This window comes from Pinus tabuliformis, chromosome 2_1 (assembly GCF_031772625.1).
Source record: "Pinus tabuliformis cultivar Carrire ecotype Pingquan chromosome 2_1, CPIR1, whole genome shotgun sequence".
Lineage (NCBI taxonomy): Eukaryota > Viridiplantae > Streptophyta > Pinopsida > Pinales > Pinaceae > Pinus > Pinus tabuliformis.
This window is the reverse complement of record NC_142299.1, coordinates 347,007,114-347,032,651: the sequence shown is the minus strand read 5'-3', so window position 1 is coordinate 347,032,651 and position 25,538 is coordinate 347,007,114. Positions and strand designations below refer to the sequence as shown.

Genomic DNA, 25,538 nt, shown 5'->3' with positions numbered 1-25,538 from the left:
AACTAGTGTGGTTCATCGTTAAAAACTACAATTTTCCCAATATTTAATCAAATTTTAAACTAATTGACCATGCAATCCAAAACTTAAACAAAAAATTCATTGCATTCACAAAACCTTATTCCCCACTTTTCATATTAACAACATATTTATATTATTAACAAACCACATTATGATTAATGTAACTATAGTCAATTATCTTCTCTTTAAGGGACTATTAGAAAATTGGGTCAATAATAAAAAAAATTGAATTACTAAAGAAAAGAAACTAGTAATCCCATAAACTATATTTAGCCTAATTAAAATTTCATTTCATTTTCATATCGGTTAATCATATTTGGTCATTTGCCCTGCATTTAATTGAGCTATTACAGCGGACTCTATCTAATTGATCCTCGATTCGAATTTCGATTCATATTTGGGGTGCACAAATTGTAATAATTGAAGATCTTGTGTGGTGCTTATTTAGGGGCGGATAAGGTATGCATGCGAGTGAGGCTGAGCATTTGTCACTCTTCATCCTGCCGTCGAGATGGACTGATAACTGGTCGGGACAGTCTGCTAAACTTTGGCAAGGTCACTATGGTCTCTGTTAGAATAATCAGTCTTCTACATACATTCCACGACAAACAATATCCGTATACTACTATCGATATCGATAGCAGATCAATCTTTTATCACCGGGCATGGAAACCCAGGACAAGATTAACACTGAATCCTTTCACCATTATTTCAATTCCAGTAAAACACACAGAAAACAAATGCCCGAGAAAGCTTTGTACAGCCGTAGCAGTTTACACACAAAACCCTTCTCTGAATTCCAATTCCTCAAAAAGAAGAGTTTCTCAATCAAAAGACACAGACCCAATTGCTTCTTTCAACGAAAGGCTGAAGAAAGAGAACAGAATTACCAAGAGTACAGAGAAAGAAGCGCCGAATCCAGAAGAAACAGAACGATATATAAAGCTGGTGAAAGAACAACAGCACAAGGGTCTGCAGAAGCTGAAAAAGGGAGAGCTGAAAGGTAATAATAACAACAACAACAACAATGTATCGTATGCAATTGATCCCGAGACTCTGGTCCCCGGTGATTATGTTGTGCACAAGAAGGTTGGCATTGGACGCTTCGTTGGGGTTAGATATGATACTCCCAATACTTCCAATGGTCATTCGGATGCTGTCAAGTATGTTTATATCGAATATGCTGATGGAATGGCTAAGCTCCCCGCCAGGCAGGCGCACAGGCTGCTGTACCGCTATGATTCGTGAGTATTAGCTTTCTGCTGCATTTTCTGCATTACTGCCAATAAGAAATTCATAGAAACATATTAAAATTTATAATCGCATGAAATATTATGAATAGAGTGTTTCTGGGAAGCAAAACCTTCAACGAAGCTTCGTGTCTCATCTCTAATTAAAATATTTACAAAACACATATTTGTACATTAACACGAAGTTGCAACTCAACCTGAAGACCAGCTATGTGTAGATGGATCCTAACCAAAATGTCAAACTGGGGTATTTGGAAAAGTATCTATGTTATTGGTAAATATTCAAACATGGGGCTGTATGTGGAGTCGTAGTGATGCACAGACACTTCTGGAGATCGATCTCAAAACTAATTCCCGTGGATATGGGTCTTTAAACAAATGCCATACTGAGGTATTCAGCAAGGTTACAGAACTGTTGTTGGATTGATGTCAGGCACCACTACCTGCAAGCACTTGTTGCAGATTGACAACCCTCTTTGCATCATAGTAACCGGGTTTTAGAAGTCTCTCCATTGACATGCACATTCTTTTGTGTTCTTGTACTTGCGAAAAAAATGGGTGAGGCCTGTTACCCATCCATACACATGGGTAACCCTAGGAAATTTTTTTTCTCCCATGATGCAGATTTTTAGCTACCAGTCTCACATGATTCTCAGATAACAGTTCCTCAGATGGCTCTCACCCACTCGTTGATCAGCTCATCCACTTGATTAACATGCTCTTCCAATGAAGGTAAGTCGGCAACCATGAGGTACATTAGCCATTGTTTCATACAAAGTGCTTACGTGTGATGTTTAGGGCTTTAAAGTAAGGATCATGGGTTGAAATCAGACAATGGATCATGATGCTTGGAAGTTATACTTGTTGCCTTAATTTCACCTTGGTGTTCATATCTTCATTCTAGTAAAGTGCAAGCACTTTGGGGCTTTTCTTTCATTGTTTAGGAGGGGCACAAATAGGAGGCCTTGTTAAAGGTAGTGCGTTCACATCCTTCCATACTTGACACTTGCCATTTGTCCCATATCCATTATCCTTTATTTTGTTTCGTTGTTGCTAGTATTTCGTACTAGTTCCTTGTTTGTCTCATGCTATGAGAAGAGGGGCTTGTAAATGCCTAGATGTTGATGTAGTGGCAGAGAGAAAGGAATTAAAAGCATGTGCCAATTGTTAAAATGCAAAAAAGTGGCAAGGGATAAATCAAAACCAAGAGAAACTTGGGTTCCACCCTCTCATGTGAGGCCATCAACCTAATCTCAAGGCTCATGCATATGACGTTTATCAAAGTAAAAGGACTTAAAGAAAACATGCCAACCCCTATGAGTGTTAGAAAATTAGAAATGTAGAAATATTTTCTTATGTTCTTATTATCTTCTTTTCATCAAGCAATCATCAAATCAAAACATGAAGGTCAACGACCCCAGATGTAGGCACTCAGCCAGGGCCAAAACCCCTCTATAGGGGAAAACCTAGTCAAACTCTTCCACTAGTAAATCAAATTGAGATAGACCAAGACTTTAGACCCAAAAGACCTTCCTCCTCCACCAAGTTAGCGTTCCAATATAATTCAACAAACTTTTGTAGTTTCTTTTTGTCTAGCAACTATAGCCCAATAACAATCCAAAATTTTGACCTCCAACAAATTCAGAATTTTGGCCCAGCTACAATCTAGAATTTCGAACCCCAACAACTTCAGAATTTCGGCCCTTCCAACAACTTCGCTACAATCCAAAATTTCAAACCCTAACAACTTCAGAATTTCAGCCCTTCTAGCAACTTCGCACATGTGAGACATAGAGAGAGAAAATTCAACTTCTTATGCTTCACAAAGACTTCCTTCTCCTTTGCTAGGTTTTCCTTCCTCTTCCTTGAATTTCACACTTTTTTGTCTCCAACAACTGTAGATCACATTCTTGAGTTGATGCTCCAAAGGAGGTTGAATAGCTGCCTTTATATAGTGTTTATGTGAGGTCGAATTCCCTTAATGAGGCCGACTTGTCCTTCTTGAGGCCGACATGGTGGAGGAGACCTAAAAGACCTATTTTTCATTAAAATAAATTTCTTTTTTGACAAATGAAGCCCAAGAAGGGTCTTTTACATTATGATATGGACAAAGACACTTGACATAAACCCTAGAAGACTACAATGGAGGCTTTATCCTAAGAACCATTAACCCAAGCATGAAATCCATGCTTTAATAAGTCAATTTCTTTTTCCTTCTTTTGACAAATACATTACATCATGATTCAAATACGATTATGAAGATCGATACTAGTTACATTCTTCAACACTCCCTCTTAACTAGGGAGGTATTCGTAATTACATATATACATGGAAGATCTCAAAGTGATATACTCTATGAAGAGTCACATCACACACAATGCTACAGGTTAGATACTTAACTAGGGTACTCTAATTGGGTGAGACTAGGGTGTTTCCAAGCTTCAACCTCTATAGGTACCATCAGGCTTCCACTCTAATACCAACCTGGGGATCTAGGTGCGTATCCAAGGTCAGAGTTCTATGACCAACTCCACCTTCCCTATTTTGGGATCTAGACATCAACACATAGGCCGACCAAATGTCCTCCCAAGCATTAGGCACTCAGCCCCAGATGCTTACATCTCTCCTTATAAACTAAAACAAATATATCCACCACTCCAAGCATGCTTCAAATATTCGACCTTCTTATGGAGAGATCCTGCACAATCACAACCCCAATCAGTAATAAACCTTCATGTATATATACAAGTAAACGCAAACCTTCGGGGTCATCAATTGTCCTAATGCTACTTACATCATCATCAAGTTATCCAGATATAGCTTGTCAGAAGCTTTCTTCTTTCACTTCTTCAATAACACCAAATACAACCTCAATACTTCTCAAGTATTTGTTTGTAACATCATGAATCACGAATATCCATTTGTAGTACTTTGGTTTCATTCTTTCTTCAAGGTATTCATTGTCACTGTCATAATATGCCCTCCCTCTTAACTGGGGAGATATACCTTTTCGTCTATCCAAGCTCCTTCTCAACTTAGGGAGAACAACAACATCAAATATACTTCATGTCATCAAAGTCATCTTGATCATCATCATTCTTATAGCTTCCTTCATCATGCCCATCATTATTATCATCTTCAATTACGAACATCTTCAACATCTTGAAGATTGTTTACTTGCAAAACTTTAATAACAAGTACAACCAAATACAAATATATAGAAGCATGAAGTCAACTATATCAAAATCATGTCATTACAATGGAAGCATCAAAACATTCAAGCTTTAGACATCAAATACCTAAACTTAGTTAGGTTCATAATCAACAAGGATCACACCTTTTCACATACTAGATTTCAACTCCTTACTAGGGTTTTGTCATAAACACTAAACTCCATCTTCGAGACACAATGCCTAGATAACAATCCAATCATAGTATTATACATCTAAGGTTTCAACAATATGCTTTTAGAATTTACATGTCAGACTCTACTAGGGTTTGTTGCAAACCCTAGATTTTATCATCAAAGCTAAATCATATCAATAATCGAAAACAATATCATCATGCCCTAGAATATCAATCTCTACTAGGGTTTTGTTATATACCCTAGATTTCATCAACTATCAAGAGCATACTTGCATAAACATATCTAGGGTTTCATTATCATGTACTAACATCTCATATCAATATCCATACCTACTAGGTAAACCCAATATACAAACATAAATACAACAATTTTGACCAAACTAGGGTTTCAATCATGCGGAAGAATATACACCTAGTATTTCTTTCCTAGGATTGTTGTTCATAAACCCTAATATACCAAACCCTACAAATCCTAGGGTTTCATTTAGATATTAACAACAAACCCTGTAGGACTAGGGTTTTACTATAAAAATACCAAAACCCTAAACTTTAAAAGAATAGGATTTCGATATATGTTCTAGACTTCATTAACAACCCCAAGAAGACTAGGGTTTCATAATCAACATTGGCATATCCTTAGCATAAAGACGCTAGGGTTTTACAGTGAACCCTAAAGGTTAGGGTTTCACCAAAATGATCAAGCAACAAGAGAATATAACAAGGGTAGATTCAATCTAATGGTTAATTTTTTTTTTTAACAGAGTCGGCTACTAGTTTTTCTATTCCAAAAAAGAAAAAAGGAGACATGCTCCCATTACATCAAGGCAAAATGGAGAGAGGCATCCTGGAAGAGAAACAGAGGGAAAACAGTCCCTATCTTCCATGCCTTTCCCCTTTTGATTATGAGAATACCTATTGCACTATCCTTATAAATTCGAACGAACTGTTTCAGCAGAAATTTACATTTACAGAGCATAGAGAACTATTAGAGGAAGAACTTAGCGGAAAGGAGTGGAATGGAAATTGAGCATCTAAAATTTGTTGACTGAGGGGTCCAACTGTGGATGAGGCCAATTTTTGCTGCTTTGGTAGTTAGAGTTTTCTCCCGTCTGATTGATTAGTAAACTCTTTAGATAGTTGATAGTGTCATCCATGTGCTTACACTTGTGTTTTAGAGTTGCAATTTCTTTCCTCTGCTCATCCAACTATCTCTTAAGGAAGGAATTCTCAGACTTAGCATCAAATTTAAAATCCTTGACCGTTTCTCTTATCTGTTCGATCATGTACTTGTTAGATCTACAAATGGCATAGTTCTCACACTTTGAAATATTGGCCAGAGGATTCCATTCCATGATTGCTGAGAAATGAAAGTGAACTCTCCAAAAAGGAAAAACAGGGCAAGAAGCAGCTGAGAGGAGGAACGAGTACCACCACAAGAAAGGCCTACAGAGACCAACAACTGCCAATGAAAGGGATACAAAACTTCGAACATTAAAATGACTCTCCTCAGAAGCAATGGAATAAGCCAAGAACTAAAACTGAAATTCAGCCACAAGAGATGAAAGGGGGAGAAAAGACCAGAGAAGACAGAGAGGATGAGCGATACACCAAAGGAGCATAGTCACGAAAACAGAAAGGGTGAACACAGCTACTAAGACGTGGAGGATAAAAGAGGAGGACATAGATAACGGACCCCGACGATAGGAAAACAACAGTGAGGAAATGGAGCAAGGAGTTAAGATCGATCGAAGGGAGGGGATGAATATATAGCTGCGCTGAGGGCCACTTCAAGATAATGATCTTAAGCATATCACGGGAAGCTTGTGTAGCTACTATTTGCTTGGGAGTCATAATCTGACTATGTTGGCTGTCCATGGAGATTTTCCTGATTTTCCTGTGATTCTGAGTTCTTGCTTTTCGAGCTGAAATGACTGTTTCCCACCTTGATGTCCTTGACTTGAGTGCGATTCTCTGCATATGGTGGCTTGAGGTCCTATGGAATTGGTTTTTGAGCAGTCTCATTATCTATTCTGGATTCTCCCATAGGACGAGAAACTGCAAGATTAGCCTGCTTATCAGCAGTACAATTATTTTCTCTTAGGATATGATTGAAAGTGACTTCTCCAAGATACTGCAAATTTTTTTCCACCCTTTTTGTTATTTGGCTCAGAGCCTTATTCTTGAGGCTTCTTCTCTCCACCATTGAATGAATAATTATGGCAGAGTCCCCCATGATGACTGGATTCTTCATACCACGCTGTCTTAAGATTTTTGTTCCCAATAGGAGACCATATGCTTCTGCTATGTTGTTGGATATTCCCCTAATCCCCATTCATAAGTGATGGGATTTATTCCTCCTGGATCGAAAAGAAATCCTCCTGCTCCGGCCTTGCCTGGGTTAGACTTAGAAGCACCATCAAACAATAAACAAGGTCTTTTTAAGTTTTCTGACCATATTTTAAATTCCTCTTTTTTAAGTCTGATCTTCCAATTCTGAGTGCTGATAGGAGTATTGCTGATGTTTATTTTTTTTTGCTTGCTCAACACGAATTCAATCCAAGTTCTTTCCTCATGTTGAATATGATTAACATCTATTGTTTTAGCTCCTTTGGAAGTGATAAATTCTGTTGTCATGCTCTAGGTTTTTGCCAAAACAATCCTGGTGCTTGGAGGGCGGTCTTTGAAAATCCTCTGATTTCTAGCTAACCAAATTTGCCAACTCATCCAATATCTTTTAACTGTTTCTTTATTTTTAAGAGTATATGGATACTTTTTGTTCCAAGTTGATAGAAGCTCATGCAGAGGCAGAGTTTGCTGAGATCGAACCTCCAGAGGTCTTACTAGCAATAGCCAACAATCTCTTGCGAAAGAACACTCCACAAAGAGATGCTGGATGCTTTCTTCATACATCTGGCACATGACACAACGAGAAGGACTTTCATAACCTTCCTTTTTAAGATTATCAACTGTTAGAATTTTGCCTTTGAGGAGAGTCCACATGAACACTTTGATTTTTGGTAGGCTTTCAATTTTCCATGCATCCCTCTAGTGATCTCAATCTCGATTTGCTTGTTGATGTATAGTGGCATATCCAGATTTGACTGAATAATCCCCTCCATCAGGATCCCATTTGAGAGAGTCTTTTGTGTCCTGGCTCAAAGGTGCTGCACCCTTAAGAAGAGAAATTAAATTCCTCCATTGAGGAACAAGGCATTGGGGAAGGTTATGAATCCTCCAATCATCCCAATCTCCATCACTCCAATGAGAGATGTCTTCCAAAGTACTGATTCCTTTTGTTTTCATCCACCTTCTCAAATCATGGAGATTTTCTTGATAGGTTATAGGCAGATTTTACATTATTCTGTCCTCCCATATTTTGGTAAATTTACCATTCCCAGGGATCTTGGAGGGATTTTCTTTGATGAGGTAAAGGCTCTTTTTGATCAAACTCTAGACCTAGGAGTAGGGCCTTATTAGGAAACCTTTATCAAGTAATACTATTTGGTTATGGTTCATGTATTTTGCTTCCAGGATTTTCTTACACCAACTACTCTCCCCAGTTATAAATCTCCATGTTATTTTTGCTCCCAATGCCAAATTCATTATCCCAGGAAGTCTTATAGCCAGACCTCCTTTCTCATATGGTTGTGTTACTTGATCCCATTTCACTAGGCTGAGCTTATTTGTTTCTACTTTACCTCCTTGCCACAGGAACCCCCTGATTACTAGCTCTATTTGTTTATGAATGCTTGCCGGAGCTAGTATTGCTGCAAACTGGTATATTGGGAGAGCTGTGAGTAATGCCTTGATTAAAACCACCCTTCCTGCCATGTTGAGCCAGTTCATTCCCCAATTCTGCACCTTTTTTTTCATTTTCTCTATGTACTTGTTCCATATCTCAGTCTTTAGATTTTCTTTGGAGATTGGAAGACCAAGATAATGGAAATGGCTCCATTTTTCTTGAAAAGGAATTTCCAAAATTTGTGATATTTTTTGGAGAGAGCAGAGAGGAGTATTCCAACCAAAAATTCTGCATTTTTGATTATTTAGAAGTCCTCCAGAGGCTTCCATAAAGCTGTTGAGCACCTTTTTGATTCTTCTTGCTATAATGCATGAGGCCCCTCCCATAACCAAAGTATCATCTGCGAATAGAGAGTGGTTTATGCTTTTTACTTCCGGAGAGATTGAAAGTCCTGTGATAGCCCGATCTTGTCTACATTTCTCTAGATTTCGGCTCAGTGAGTCCGCCATGATGATATATAGAAAAGGGGAAAGAGGGCAGCCTTGTCGAAGCCCCCTTGAGCTTTGGAAAAATTCGCTTGGTCTTCCATTGACCAAGGGAGCTATCCAAGGTCCCACAATGCAAGCTTTAATTATATCTATTGCCTTTTTAGAGAATCCAAATTTTTGTAGAACATCCGAAAGGAAACCAAGATTGACCCTGTCAAAAGCATTTGCCATGTCCAACTTGACAATCATTCCTTTTTCCTTTTTCAGAAGGCTAGAGTGCAATGCTTCCTGTACTATTAGAATATTGTCAAGAATTTGTCTCCTTGGGACAAATCCCCCTTGGTTTTCTGAGATTATTTCTGGAAGCACTACTTTTATTCTATTTTCCAGAATCTTTGTAATGATTTTGTAGGAGGAGTTACACAGAGAAATAGGCCTGAACTTGCTAAATGTATTTGCATTCAACTCTTTTGGAACTAGGGCAGGAAATGAGGAGTTTGTAAATCCTCCTACCTTGTATTTTCCAAAAAAGTTTCTGATCATTTTTATCAAATCTTTTTTAATGATGTTCCAATTATTTTTATAGAAGGAGATTGGAAACCCATCAGGGCCTGGGGCCTTATCCGGATGTAAATCCCAAACAACAACGACAATTTCCTTTTCTTCTACTTCTTTGGTGAATTCATTGTTTTCTCCATCGCTGATTTTTTTTGGGATGTGCTGTAGAAATTCTTCATACTCATTATTTTCTGCTGAGGATGTTAACAGATTTTTGTAATATCTAAAAGCCTCCTTCTTTATTTCCTCTTGCCCTCTCACTTCTTTACCTTCATTATCCTTAATGCTGTCTATTTGATTTTGAATTCTCCTTATCCTAGCAATATTGTGAAAGAAAGTTGTATTCTTGTCTCTTGCTTTAAGCCATAGACTTCGAGATTTTAATCGCCACTCCTCTTCTTCCATTCTGTTTTGCCTGTACAATTCCCAATACGCTTGCTTTTCCTGCCATAAACTCTCCTGCGTTTCCTCTTGAATTCTCTCAATTTTTTTTGTTATTTCTAACTTCCTTTTTTGTGTTTCTAATTTATCGTTCTTTGCCCAATATTTCTGCTCTTTCCTCAGGGCTTTAAGTTTTGATTCCTAGACATAGCTTGGGGAGCCAATAATTTGATTTGCCCTTACAGCTGCAATAATCTTTTTGACTTCTTCACTGTCGTTACAGGTGGAGCTGAATCTGAAAGGAGCTGGGCCAAGGTTCCCCAACATCCCGAGTCACCACCAGTTTGTGATAAGATGCTATGTTGTGGATGATTTTTGATTTTATATCACTAAGGGAGGTGGCGATTTTGTCTTGGATTAGAAATCTGTCCAACCTTTCCTTTATATTATTTTTACCAATTCTTTTGTTGCTCCATGTATACTTCCCATTGCTAGGGGGCATGTCCATTAAGTTGCATGTTTCCATAATTGTTTCTACCATTTCCCTTGATGGATCAGCATGATATTCCCCCCCAAACTTCTCCTCTGCATTCAATACCAAGTTGAAATCTCCTCCTAAAATTATGCCGCTGTTTTGAACCTGCAAAAGATAATTTTTTAAAGTGATCCAACATGCTTCCTTATCTCTATAATGGTTAGGGGCATAAATATTAATGATGCAGTATATCTCTTTTGACTTTTTATTTTTCAAGTCTGTTTTTATCTAGTGCAACTCTTTTTTTTGCTGAGTCAACTCCCAATTCTCTGTTTTCCATAATGTACATATTCCGCCTGAAGCTTCGATCGCTGGAATTGATGTTCCTTCATAGCTTTTTATTTTTTGGGTCATTATTTCCATTTCCTTTTCACTTATCTTTGTCTCCTGGATCATAAAAATATCAGGTTTCTCTGATGCTATTAAGTCTTTCATTGCATTAAATTTTGGCATACTTCCCATTCCTCTGCAATTCCAAGAGACTATATTCATTATCACTTTGGGTTGTGGGTAGAGGGACCTTTCCCTCTGTTGGGGTGAACATTTTTCTCCTTGCTTTTTTCTAAGAAAGTATCCAATGGTTGTTGGGTGCCCAATGCCATTTCCTTTGCCGCAGCTTCATCTCTGATTTCTTTATTGGATTTCCTTTGAACCCTTTTGGGTGGTCGAGGGAGGAGAGAAGATCTTTAGATAACGTTCGAGTGATTATTCGGTCGAAAGAAGGAGGAGGAGGGCTATGAGAGAGGATGGGAGAGGAAGGGGAGGGAATATAAGGGAAGGGAAGGAGAGGAGGGGAAGGAGGGGAGGAAGGAAGATCAGGTTCCACAAGAGAGCCAAAAGGGGTTAGATGCCAATAGAGATGATGAAGGGGGGGGGGGGATAGAAGTAGGTAATAAAGATGAGGAGGGAGAGGGAAGAGATTTTGAGGGATCAGGCAAAGAAGGAGAGGAGGGGCCGAAGAAGGGAGAAGAGAGGCAGAAGAAGGTTGGGAGGAGGATTTATTAGTTGAATTTTTCTTCTTGACTTGCTCCCATTTTGGGTCCTGGTTTTCTGTTTCTTCCATTTCCTATTTTTTAGCACATCTATTAGCAAAATGACCATATTCATGACATACCTTGCATTTGAAAGGAATTTGTTCATAGTCCAGCTGTTGAATGTGAACCCAACTATCAACTTTGATCTTGACTGCTTCCGGTAGTCCTTTCCCCAGGTCAACTTCCACACATATTCTTGTGCATGCGTGCATGTTTTCCTTTGGCTCACTTCTGTCGATGTATTTCCCAACTGCGTTTCCTATTGCTTTTACAGATTCATCTCCCCAACAGTGCAGAGGAAGATGTGGAAGCCTCACCCAAACTGGCACAGCCAACTCTGGATCGAAGTCTGGAGTCCATCTATTGAGATAAAGCCCTCTTGAGTCCATGAAATATGGTCCATTTCTGAAGATTAAATCTCTGTCCTCTTTTGTTTCGAAGTGGAATGTGAAGAAACCTCTTCCACAAAACCTGATCGAGATTTTCCCCTTGATGGAAGAGGCCCAATTTCTTTCCACCCATTTGAGAACTGATCGGGGAGAGGGCCAGAGGTCAGTAAACTGTCCAACTAGTCCTCACTCAGAGAGAGAAAGAGCAGCACAACGAGGGAGGGAAGGAGGGAGGATTATTTCAGGTATTTCATCAATCTTCTTCACAAACTTGGAAATTGAAGGCCTAGGTCGAGAAGGGCCAAGGGAGGAGAGCAGAGAGGCAAAAGCTTCTGCATTTTCACCTAGCTAAGCTGAAGGTTCAGAGAGAGGTTGGGATCGAATCGCCCACAGGAGGAGGCTCCAAATGGGCCATCGCAGGCCAGGAATAGGGCAACTAGCCCCAGGAGCAGGAGGCCCCGGGAGCCGAGGGAAGAGAGCACACTCAAAATTTGAAAGAACTAGGGCGGGAGTAGCACAACAATTTCTCCCATTAGGCATAACAATACATTTTAATCCAATCTAATGATTAATTACCCGAAAAAGAATCTCTATGATTCAAAACCTTGCACAGAGAGTTAGTAATATAATGCAAATGTCAAAAGAAAAATGGTCATACCTTTGTATAAAGAAGGCTTTGCAACAAATCTTGTAGTCTATGACATATCTTGAGTTGTTCTTTAACAAACCTTGTAGGACATCAATTTTTGAAGGGCTTCCTTTGCAACAAGACTTCTTTCATGATTCAAGTCTTTCCTTTGGGGTCTCCTCCATATCATTTGTGCATTTTGCAAGCTTTCCTAACTGAGGAAATACAAAGAAAAGGTTATTAGTATATAATACAAACAAATCTCGAAGTGAGGAGGAAACCAAACATGAAAGATAAAACAAAGAACAATATACTTATCTTCTGGTGAAATGGTGAAGGCTCCTTCTTAATCTAGTCTCTCTGAGGGACACCTACAACTTAAACAATCTAAAACTGTTCTAACAAGATATATATTAGACCTACAAATTTTAGAAATCAAAACATAAAAGAAAACATTGCAAACTCAAGATAGAAGGATATGCGAGGGATAGTATTCCCTAAGAGTCTTTGGCAAATAGATCTTTGATTTCAGATTCTTCAATCTTGTTTCTCTTAGGTGGAGCTTCATCGAAAACATTTGCATGTTCTCTCTCTCTTCTTATTCCTTGGATCTTCATGACAATGACTTTTGTAGTGATCCATCTTATGACAATTGTAGCATTCAATCTTGAATTGGTCCTTTGAACTTCTTGAATGTTCCCTTCTTCTTGTGATGAGCAAAATAGGCATTAGAGGTGTTGTCTTCTTCATCATCCTTCTTGTTGTTTACTAATGATATGCGGGATTCTTTTTGACTGCATGCATTCCATATTTGTTCAAGGTAGGTGTGCCTTTCCAATTGTTAATTCCTGATGCATATTGCTAAAATTGGCAACTAGGGCCAAACTCCATGCGGGTTATATTATTTATGGCAGCTGGTATTTTTATTGGATCCCTCTCATTGAGAGGTGTAGGATTGATCTAAAGTTCATCCGATTCTGATAAGTATTTATGAAGTTATGAGTTTATTTATGTTATGGACAAATTGTTAAGTCAGCCAGAAACTTATGTAGGCTCAGAAGCCCAACAGTGATGTCTATTCAACCTCTACGTTTTAGTATAAATAGAAGAGGACTTCAAGTCATTTCTACACACTTGGACCTTTTCCTCTCTCTACTTGTCTTTGGGTTTTAGTAGGAGGAGAGATTGCAAGGAAAATCCGGAACTGCCGGAAAATCCGGAATAGCCGAAAAAGCCGGAATAGCCGGAAAAGCCGGAATTGCCGGGAAAGCTAGAACTGCTGGAAAAGCCGGAACTGCCGGAAACGCCGGAACTGTCGGAAAAGCCGGAAATGCCAAAAAAGCTGGAAACGCCAAAAAAGCCGAAAAAGCCGGAAAAGCCAGAATTGCCGGAAAAGTCGGAAAAGCCGGAATTGCCAGAAAAGCCGGAAAAGCTGGAACTGTCGAAAAAGCCGTAACTATCGGAAAAGCCAGAACTACTAGGAATTGCCGAAACAGCTGGAGCATCTGTCTGCGAAGGAAGGCAGCATGATGTATGAGATCATGGGCAGCATAATGATGCATGATGATATGAGCATGGGCAGCATAATGATGAATGAGATCATGAGCATGGGCAGCTTGATGATGAATAAGACCATGGAAGATGTAGCATGATGAGCAGCATGAAGGTGAGAGTAGTTCAGTCATCAAGGTTCAACACATGTGACAATACAGCAAGGTGTCACACGGTAATGTGCGACAAATAGACGAGATGCAGCACTATGACAGGTGAACCAGTCACCTTAGAGAATCAGTTGAAGCAATATGTCTTTAGCTAATCTCATGCCGATATCAAAAGTCAAAGTGATTGACTTCTATTGTAAATGTACTATCTCTCTCACTTTCTCTGCTGAACTTTGAAGAACATAAAAGAAGAATTGATCAAGGGTTTCCCCACATTGGGGTTTGTCCTTGGCTAGCGCCACATCTTGTGTCCTCTTGTCTTGGCTTGTCTTCTGTGATTTATATTTATGTTCTATCTGTAGTTTACTTTATGCTGATGTGATTGCTAATGTGGAAAAGAAGTTGGAATAAATTGCTCTAGCATAGAACATAGCTAAAATTAACACATATAGACCTGAAGTGCAACAATCACGAGTTCCTTTTCTCGTACAACTTCATCTATAGCTTGTTAGTATTTGGTAGCATCGGAAGTGCTCTAGCCTTGAAAATTGGTGGAGAGGCTAAGGCACATGAGTTCTAAAGAACCCAAACACTGTTTGGTGAAATTCCACCCAGATTGTATTTTATTAAAATAATTAATATTTTTAATAGGGTTCCTAAGGCTAATCTTAGGGAAATTAAATAATGGGTATTAATCAAAATATGGGTGAGAATGATTTAGAAGGCGAATCAAGTCATGTTTTAATCTTAGTCGTTTATTAGAGACTTAATCTCGGCCGTTGAAGACTCAATAGAAAAAGTATAAAATAGATGTGTGGGGTTCATTTAGAAACACACATGGAGAGAACAAATTGATCTAGAGTTCGATTTCTGGGGCTTGGAAGCTGAGAAATTCGAACTAAGTGATCATTCAGCAGTAGAGGGGTAGTGAGAATCCGAGAGGAGGACTTTTCGGAGAACACTGACAGAGAGGCGGAGAGAGCTTACAGAGAGGCAGCGCAATAGTTGGGAGAGCTGACGCTGGGCCAGTCTGGGCCCATGCAGTCTTGATGCAGAGCCAAAAGGGCCAGCGCAAAGCATAAAAGTTGCCGCAGAAGCGGAGAACTGCCAGAAATAACTGGAACTGTCGGGATAGTTGACGTAGAGGGCAGAAGAGGAGATGCAGGGCTGACGCAAAGCCTGAAAGGCTGACGCAGGGCTGATGCGGAGCGTGAAAAGCTGATGTAGGGCCAGTGCAAAAATAGTCGAGGTTAGCCAGTCTTGTGCCGGATCAGCCGGAATTCTGCGCGGTGAAGTGAGGTAAAACTCACTCAGGTTTTCTGCCAGTATTTTCTCTGTAAAGGATTGATAGATGAGCATCCTAGATTTGTCTTCAGATATTTCTCCTGCATAATAATAAACCTTTAGAACTGCTGCACCGGTTTTCTAGCATTGGGTTTTTCTGGGGACTATTGTGTCCAAATATAAGTGTGTCTTTTGTATCTTGTTCTTTGCTCTGTTTTTTGTTTCATGAGATCAAATATTTAGTTAGTGTAGGCTACAGAAGTAATATGCTTTAGTATTCAGAAGAATAACTTGATGAATGTAATTTAAAATCAAGTAGGTGAAGTAGATTCAGATTTGCTCCAATAGGGGTTCCTTCAGTGTAGGATTTTTCACATGGTGTCAGAGCATTGATTTTGAAATAGGAAGAGTAGATCCAGTGCTAAGTAGTGAGGGCGAAAGCTGCACTTGGCAGCAATTCGAATCCCCTTGAAGGGATTGCGCAATCCTTGCTGGGAAGCAGATCCGAGGAAATCTCTCTCTGAGTGAGATTACAAAGATGTAAGATTTTAGTTCGTGAGTTTGCAGAGGTAGAGGGAGTGACACAAAGCCTCAACGCAGTGCTTGAAGGGCGCAGTTTTTGCGGGGGCAAAAATCCGCTGGAAAAGAACGAAGACACATAGATGGGGAATTTTCTCCTTAGAGAACTTTTTGCCAAAAATTTCGAATTTCTCACTTGTTGGGCAACTGAACAGTGCTAAGTAGTGACGAGAGCAGTTAGTTCGACAGTTGGGTGAGATGGCATCGCATGGGCTCAGAGATCAGGATAGGTTGGACGGAGCCTCCATCTATGTCATATGGAAGATTAGAATCTTAGCCGTTCCAGAGGAATATGATCTCGAGGCCTACATCAAAAGTGTTGTAGTTGTTCCTGCTGACAACGATCAAAAGAAGAAGTACAAGGCCGAGCAGGGGAAGACAAAGAGGCTCATTCACGATGGAGTTCATGTGGATAGGTGAAGTAGATTATGAGTATACAAAAAGCAACAAAGGCCTTTAATAGTGAGCTTGTTGAGCTCCCTATAATCTGGACACATGCGCCATGATCCATCCTTCTTGTGCACCAATACTACTGGAGCTGAGAAAGAACTTTGACTTGGTTGAATTATACCAGCCTCTAGCATTTCTGCAACCATATGTTCAATTTCACTTTTTTGGACATATGGATATCTGTACGGCCTGATGTTTGGAGGAACACTTCCTGGAATCAGATGAATAGCATGATCATGATCACGCATAGGTGGGAGACCTTTGGGAGTCTCAAATACCTTGGAATGATTGTCCAGGACTTTTTGGAGATCTGGAGAGATAGATGATTCCAATGTGGAAACATCTAGCGAACATAATTGTGCAATTACACCTCTTTGCTCATTTTTTAGAAGCTTTGTCATGCCATTAGAGCTGATTATCTTTCCTGGTTTCCCTGCAATACCCCTTAATTCAACTTCCTTTCCTTCCACCGAAAATTTCATGAAAAGTTCTTGAAAATTAAAAGCTATTGTACCCAAGGATTGTAGCCATTGGACTCCTAGTACAACATCAGCACCTCCCATTGGAATGGAAAGCATTGGGCTAGTCAATACATATTCTCCCATGGATAGCTTGATATTATGGCACTTTCCAGAACAATTTATTGTTCCTCCATTTGCAATCATCACTTGACACTCTGGTGCTGGATATAGGAAGCAATTCAATTCTTTTGCTACCCTACAATGAATAAAATTGTGGGTGCTTCCTGAATCAATCAACACTATTACCTTTTTCTTCTTGATTTGTCCTTCTATCTTGATGGTTTGAGGAGTGGTAATTCCCGCCAATGCATTACAAGATATGGTCGAATTTATTTGTTCTTCATCTAGGCTTTGTTCCTGGAATATATCCTCTTCTTTTGACCTTTCTTGCTCCTTTTCTTCTTCCTCTTCACAATCTATGTAGAATAATTTCTTCTCACCACACTTATGACCCTTTGTGTATTTGCTATCACAATTGTAACAAAGCCCTTTTGCTCTTTTTTCTTCCAATTGTTGTGGTGTCAACCTTGTAGGTTGTGGAAGACTATGGGCAACAACACTTCCGTCTTTATAGTTGTGAATGGTATGCTTCCTAGTTGCCATAATTTTGCTTTCCATTTTTCTTGCTAACCTGAATGCCTTCTCTAATGAATCAGGTTCCCAAAGGCGCACATCATGTTGGATATTATCCTTTAAAGACCCTAAGAACACATCAATCCTATGCTCCTCTGGAATATCTTTTACCCTTATGTTCAATTTTTGGAACTCCTCAATGTGCTCCATTATTGAACCCTTTTGTTTAAGACTTATCAATTGGCTAAAAAAAGTGTTGCTTTTTGTATCCTCATAATGTGCTATCAATTCTTCCGTAAAAATTGCCCAAGTGATAAATTGTTTACGAGAACAAAGCCATTGATACCATACAAACTGATTTGGTTCCAAATATAAAGTTGCCATACGTACCTTTTGTGTGTTTTGCACATTATTGAGATCGAAGAATTGCTCCATCTGTAATATCCATGTGGCGGGATCCTTGCCATCAAACTTCCTCATATCGATTTTTGGAACATGGTGAGTCTTCGATCCAACATTAGAGTCTATGGAATCATGATTAACATTTCTTTTGTTCTCATCATGAGTTTCCTTTACTACCTTTTCACCATTAGTGACCCTTTCTTGTAGCAACTTCTTCAGTTCTTCCATCGAATCCTCCATCTTAGCTTCCATGCCCTTTATCTTAGATTCCACGCCATTTATCTTAGATTCTACGCCACTTATTTTAGCTTCTGTTAGCTTTTGTGAGCGTGACATTTGTTGCACTTGTTCTTGTAATTTTGATATATCATGTAGCATTTCTTCCTCTTCTTCATGAGTCATGCTAGAGCTTTCAGGTTTCTTACTAGGTGTTTGCATTTTCTTTCCTCGGGGCATCAGTTACCGATAATAATGCTTTACAATGCCCTTTGAATTCCTTCAAACCAAGCTTATGCAAAAATTAAAAAAACTACACACCCTTTTTTTTACTTTGTAGAAGCCTGATATTGAATCTGATGTATCTCTGTAATTTCGAATCATCCACTTCTAAAATTGTGACCTCTAGTAGCCTTCTATGTCCTCTTTTTAATGCCACTAGTCTGATCCAAATTGGATTCTCCAAGAAAGAGTTACGCACAATCTCCCGCAGTGACCTGATTATAGACTAGTTAAGTAGAGCGAACTTGTATGAAGTGCCACGTGTCACTGTTTCAACCTTTGACTCTGAAAAATATATAAAAGAAAACTACAGTCCGTCCTCTTTCTGTACCTTCTTACGAAATTTCAATCCGATGCTCAGAAAGAAAGTTATGACGATTTTCCCCAGGTCACCTGTTTTGAGTGTAATTCAGGAGTCTGCAAAAAGACCAACTTCCTCAGATCATATCTCCGAAAATGTCGCACGAAAAGCTCTGAAATTCGGACCCAAGGTTCAGTGCGATTTCTTCTCAAATGGGTTTTTTTTTGCGACTTCTGAAACGTCACAGAAAACAAGTTATAGCGAAAATGCCACGATGACCTATTTGGAGCAGCGAAACCCTAGAATCCAAAGCTCTGATACCAAATGTTATGAAACCAGCTCAAGAAAAGATAGAAAAGATAGATCAACGCCTTAGAATTCAGCCTCTTCGAGGGGGCAACCTCCTTTACATTACATAAATGAACAATTCTTGGATGCTACAAATGAAAATACCTCCTTTCTATATATAGGAGTCTAAGTGGTCCCAATACAATCAAAGCCTACATAACAATAATATTGTAGGGCACAACAGTAACAATAGAGGGCTTCTATGTGGCACAATAGTAACAATATGGGCACTACATGGGTACATCAATATAATAAGTGGGTTGTACTAATAACAATAAGGGGTTACACTAGTAGTATAGGGGCCTAACAGACCTAGTGTCAGATGATGCAGTGGATTGTTTAGAGGACAGATGCAGTAGCTTGGGACTAGAGATTGATCAGCGTAGAGCAAAGTTGGCAGCAGTGCAGAAGTCAATAGTAGCGTAGAAGATTCAGAGGGTCAGAGACTAGGAGCAATCATATTCCAACATTCATTGTATTATGCTGAACACAGTTAAGTTCAGTTAATTTTGGATGTTTTTCAATTGCTTCTCTCAACAACTGAATTGCAGTATGGATGCAGTGTTAGCAGCATAGCAGATGCAACGTTTGAGAGGGAGTTGTAGTACATATGTAGTAGTGGCAGTGTCATGGGCAGCAGTACAGTAGCAACAACAACACAATGTTGGTGGCAGCAACGGTGCAGAAAGGAGGTGCTTCAAAACCAGAGCAGCATGCAGGTGGACATTGTTGCTTCCTTGCTAAGAGGGAGTATTAGTTTTTGGTAGCATTAGACGTGCTCTAGCCTTGAAAATTGGTGGAGAGGTTAAGGCACATGAGTTCTAAAGAACCCAGAAACCGTTTGGTAAAATTCCACCCGGATTATATTTTATTAAAATAATTAATATTTTTAATAGGGTTCCTAAGTCTAAATTTAGGGAAATTAAAATATTAATGGTTATTAATTAAAATATGGGTGAGAATGCTCTAGAAGGCAGATCGAGTCATGTTTTAATCTTAGTCGTTGATTAGTGACTTAATTTTGGGTGTTGAAGACTCAACAGGAAAAGTATAAAATGGAGGCTTGGGGCTTATTTAGAAACACACACGGAGAGAACAAATTGATCTAAAGTTCGATTTCTGGGGCTAGGTAGCTGAGAAATTCGAACTAAGTGATCATTCAGCAGTAGAGGGGCAGTGAGAATCTGAGAGAAGTACTTTTCGGAGAAAATTGACAGCGAGGCAGAGAGAGCTTGCAGAGAGGCAGCACAATAGCCGGGAGAGCTGACGCTGGGCTAGTATGGGCCCACGTAGTCTTGATGCAGAGCCAGAAGGACCAATTCAGAGCAGAAAAGCTGCCTGTCACTCAGAAGCCGGGAATTGCTGGAAACAGCCAGAACTACCGAAACAACTGTGATAGCTGACGTAGAGGGTAGAAGAGGTGATGTAGGGTTGACGCAGAGCCTGAAAGGCTGACGTAGGGCCTACGCAAGGCCAACACAAAAATAGCCTGGGTTAGCCAGTCTTGTGCCGGATCAGCCAGAATTCTACCGGGTGAAGTGAGGTAAAACTCACTCATGTTTTCTGCCAGTATTTTCTTTGTAAAGGATTGCTAGATGAGCATCCTAGATTTGTATTCAGATATTTCTCCTGCATAATAATAAACCATCAGAACTACTGCATTGGTTTTCCCGCATTGGGTTTTTCCGGGGACTATTGTGTCAAAAAATAAGTGTGTCCTATGTATCTTGTTCTTTGCTCTATTTTCTGTTTCATAAGATCAAATATTTAATTAGTGTAGGCTGCAGAAGTAATTTGCTTCATTATTCAGAAGAATAACTTGATGAATGTAATTTAAAATCAAGTAGGTGAAGTAGATTCAGATTTGCTGCAGTAGGGGTTCTTTCAGTGTAGGAATTTTCACATAGCTTGGAGTTCATATCTTATTCTAGAGATCCTTACTAAATATGATGACATTGCATCGTCTTTTGTCATCTTAATTGCCCTTAGTTCATTCTTGAGGCCAGCTATTTGACCAATGTTCTTGATGGTGAATAACTTGGAGAGGGCATCATACATTTCTTGAGCAGAGTCTATGTTGAATATGTATGGGATTAGATTGTCCTTTACTCCATCTAATATCAGATTCATGGCCAAGATTTCGGTTTCTCTAAATTTTTGATTTCCTGCATCATCTGTAGGTTTCTTGACTTTTCCTTGAACACGATCCAAAACTTTATGCTTAGCGAGAATAAGATCCATCCTCTTCTTCCATGCCCTGTAGTTGGTGGCTCATTCTAGCTTGTTTTCAGACTTCGTTGTCATGTCTTCTATAGTAGACCTTCCTCTTATATGATCCTTTCCTTTGACCCTTTCAGTAGATCTTCAAGCTGCCTTTTTCCTTCCTTCTTCACCTTAGTTTTGATACCATGTTAGAAAATTAGAAAGGCAGAAAGATTTTCTTATGTTGATAATTACTTGTGTTATTCTTGTGTTCATATTATCTTCTATATGTTCTTTTATTTTCTTTTCATCAAGCAATCATCAAATCAAAACATGAAGATCAACGACACCAGATGTAGGGACTCAGCTAGGGCTAAAACCCTTCTATAGCGGAAAACCCAGCCAAACTCTTCCACTAGTAAATCAAATTGAGATAGACCAAGACCTTAGACCCAAAAGACCGTCCTCCTCCACCAAGTCAACCTTCCAATATGATTCAACAAACTTTTGTAGTTTCTTTTTGTCTAGTAGCTATAGCCCAACAATTTCAGAATTTCGGCCCAGTTACAATCCATAATTTCGAACCCCAACAACTTCAGAATTTCGGCCCTTCCAACAACTTCGCACTTGTGAGACATAGAGAAAGAAAATTCGATTTCTTATGCTTGGCAAAGACTTCTTTCTCCTTCGCTAGGGTTTCCTTCCTCTTCCTTGAATTTAATACCTTTTTCTGTCTCCAACGATTATAGATCGAACTTCTTGAGTTGATGCTCCAAATGAGGTCGAATTGCTGCCTTTATATAGTGTTTGTGTGAGGTCAAATTTCCTTGATGAGGCCGACTTGGTGGAGGAGACCTAAAAGACCTATTTTTCATTAACATAAATTTCTTTCTTGACAAATGAAGCCCAAGAAGGGTCTTTTACATTATGACATGGACAAGGACACTTGACATAAACCCTAGAAGCCTACAATGGAGGCTTTGACCTAAGAACCATTGACCCAAGCATGAAACCCATGCTTTAATAAGTCAATTTCTTTTATAATAAAATTTCTTTTTTCTTTCTTTTGACAAATACATTACATCATGACTCAAATACAATTATGAAGACCGATACTAGTTACATTCTTCAATAAATTACCCGTCCTAAAAGGGGATTTAAATGAAATCAATGAAAACTTTCTAAGAAAGCCAATCAAAGCATATATCGCTCCAATCAAAGCATATGTTTTCAGGGGATCCCCTCCCAAAACCAAATATCGCTCCTACCCCCCCGCCCTCGAAAACCACTGTCTCCTCGTCACTTTTGCTCGTCACTTCCACCTATTTGCCTGCGCCACTTGTCCTCCCTTCTGCCCTCCATGTCACACCGTCCACCTCATCCCTTTTCCACGTCACCCCTCCACCTCATCTGACCATTGAATGTTCAAATTACCCGCCAATTGAATGTTATGCATTAATTATTCCTGCTAATCGACCGTTTTCCCAACTAGCTGCTTCCGCTCTTGAAACGGTAACTATTCCGTTATGATCCCCTGCCATTTCCATTATAAAACCACCCTAGGAGCCTGTATTCGTTTTCCTCCATATTTTTTTCCAGTCTGTGCAGGTTAAGCTTGAGCAATCTAAAGCCATCAAGCGCTATCTGCCAGCTATCCCACTGCACAAATTCATCCAATTAAGCATTCTGGTAATCTCGTCCCTTCCTGTTCTTCTGTAATTGAAAATGTCAGTGCAGAAAGGAAAGGGAAAGATGATTGAGGAAGATCCCATGATTCCCCCTATCCCAGACCTTGATAAAACTCCCTTGATCGATACCTAGTATAAAATTGTAGAGACTGACTGTGAGTTCGACCTATACAAACTCCACAATTGGGCAAAGCAAAAAGACCTTGACCAGAGCGATGATTTGAGTATCTGGGAGTCCTTTCTCCCTCAGTTTATCTTCCCTCAAACCCATTTCTTCCTTGAGTTTTCCACCTGGTGTCACCTCAGATACCTTCCTAGCAAGAAAGCAGTGAAATGATGAAATTATCTTTTCCATTTCTCCTGAGAGTATTTGCCAAGCTTTGCAAATAAATCCCCAAGCCTCCCTGCATCCATTTTCCACTAAATCATTAATGGAATTGTACAAAAAGCTTACATTTCCATAGAGAGCCCATATCTTTGAATGTTTTCTCCCTGAAAATGCTGAATTACCCAGAACAAATCCCCCATACCCTGTTTCCATTTTCCCAGAAATGTCAAAGCAAGTAATTTCCATGGTGACTCGTTTACTAGGGTATTATACAAACCAGTGGGTTGATGAAGTAGTTTTAGGATTCTTATCAGTGTTCACAGTTGGGTAGAAACCTTCAGTTTTATTTAATTATAGTCAATTCTTGTCTAATGCCATCCATGATCAGTTTATGAAATTCAAAGCTGAAGGTGTGTTTAAATATCAGTCAGTGTTAGTGTATCTCATGTTATATTACCAGGCAGACAAGATTCAAGTTTCAGTTGCAGAAGATGGACGAGCAGGGTAACCCATTGTCAGTTATCCATTAGACTTCATTGGTCAGAAAGAATTCAGAGGAGTACACTTATACAAATTTTGTGGACCAGTTTCTTCACACCTCTTTATGTTTATTATGCAGTGATATTATACCGAGGATATCTCCAGAAATCAAGAAGGTCTTACACCTCTCAGAATAGTCAAAGGTTGGAGACTGGTATTTATACCAGAATTATACAGAGATTAGAATTTATGGATGTGAGCTCCCTCCTTATAGACTACCAATTTTTGTGCCAGTGAGGATATTTTCTTTGGAGTATGCCAGACAGATGCTCAATATGGATGAGCTACATTTTGTGTCAAACAAGAAGAAATTACAGTTCAAGCTAAAAGCATAAGTAGGCCCTTACATTGTAAACACTAGAGCCACAACAAAGGAGGTGGAAGCAGTCCTAAAGAAAATGAAGTTCAAACCCAGTTTTACATGGTCCTATGATCAAAAGCAAGAATGCAGGCATTCAAGCTCTCATGAAACAACTCAAACTCCCAACTACATAACACCCTTAGGCTAAAGACGTCACTAGTTTGGAGATGGAGAAAGAGAAGCTGTTTACTTTAGTAGTGGAACATACTGCTCAAATACAGAAAATGGAGCAAGACATGGAGGCATTGCTAAAAGAAAAAAGCAATGGGAAGCAGCAGGAACATCAGCATCAGGAACACCAACAACAGGGACTGTAACCCAGCTTACAACAAAAGTATCAGTTTTAGATTCCTTAGAAAAGCTAACTCAAGCTTTGAGGGAATTATCATTGACAAACAAAGAGGTGGAGAAATTGTCAGCAATGCTCACCAAGATGGAAGAAAACAAGATAAAGGCAGATAATGCATACTTGGTAGAAGTACAAAAGAACTTCAAACTTATTCAGCAGATTCAAAAGTATGAAGACCAGTCTATTATTATTCAAATGTTGGCAGAGGAAAAACACAACATTTGGCACAATATTAATGCCAATGTTACAGACTTGTGGCCTTCCATCAATTTCATTTTTGAATAGGAAGAATTGGTCTGGAGAGTTAAAGCAGCAACGGGGCAAACTAAAGCTGATATTGAGCATAGGCCAGAAGAAGAACAAAAGATCATAACGCTGCTGATCTCCAAAACCAGAGAAGAACTTGAAGAGTTCAACATTCAGGACAAAACAAAGACAGTAATGGAAGTCAAAAGAGTTTTGACTAAGAAGAATTTGATGGTGCAGTTGGAGAACAAATGCAAAGAGCTGGAGCTACAAGTTAAGAGATTCAACATAAAGTTTTCTTTATTGCAGGAAAAAGGACTTCCCAGTCTCAAAAACTCCAATGGCAAATTGATTCCATTAGAAAAATTACCAAGAACAATTATGCAACATAGCTACAGATGCGTCTAAGTTTGCAAAGGCAAAGGGAGCTATCAGTGGAGAAGCCTTTCTAGAAGGCCTGTAGTTTGATTTAAACATACAACATGAAATTCATCATTTATTTTTGAATAAACCAACGTTTCAAACTTACACTGAGGTAGATGAAAGGTTTAGAAACATGGTAATTTTTTCTATCCCAGGTGAAGAATGTTGGGACCAATTACTGGAGTTGGTCGAATAAGGATGAACAAAAGACCTACAATTTTGGCACAAAAACGGAAAGCAGGAGCTGGAAAAACTCACAGTCAACAACATATTTCCTTCAAACTTTCAACTGACCGCTGAATTTATCCAAAGCCTCTATTTTCTAGTTTTGTTTTGAAAAATTATGTAATTTTGGTTAGATATTATTTTGTAATGAATTCCATTTTGGAATCTGA

The 25,538-nt window shown here is 39.2% G+C and overlaps 1 protein-coding gene across 1 annotated transcript in view; it reads left to right on the top strand.

Annotated features, from left to right (window-relative positions):
- Positions 1 to 384: 384 nt before the first annotated feature.
- The window catches only part of LOC149200278 (DEAD/DEAH box helicase), a 418,917-nt gene continuing 393,763 nt past the window's right edge, over positions 385 to 25,538 (top strand). The window contains exon 1 of the mRNA XM_089402651.1: positions 385 to 1,262. Coding sequence (XP_089258777.1) covers positions 484 to 1,262 — 779 coding nt within the window. The 5' untranslated portion in view covers positions 385 to 483. The remainder of the gene's footprint in view (positions 1,263 to 25,538) is intronic.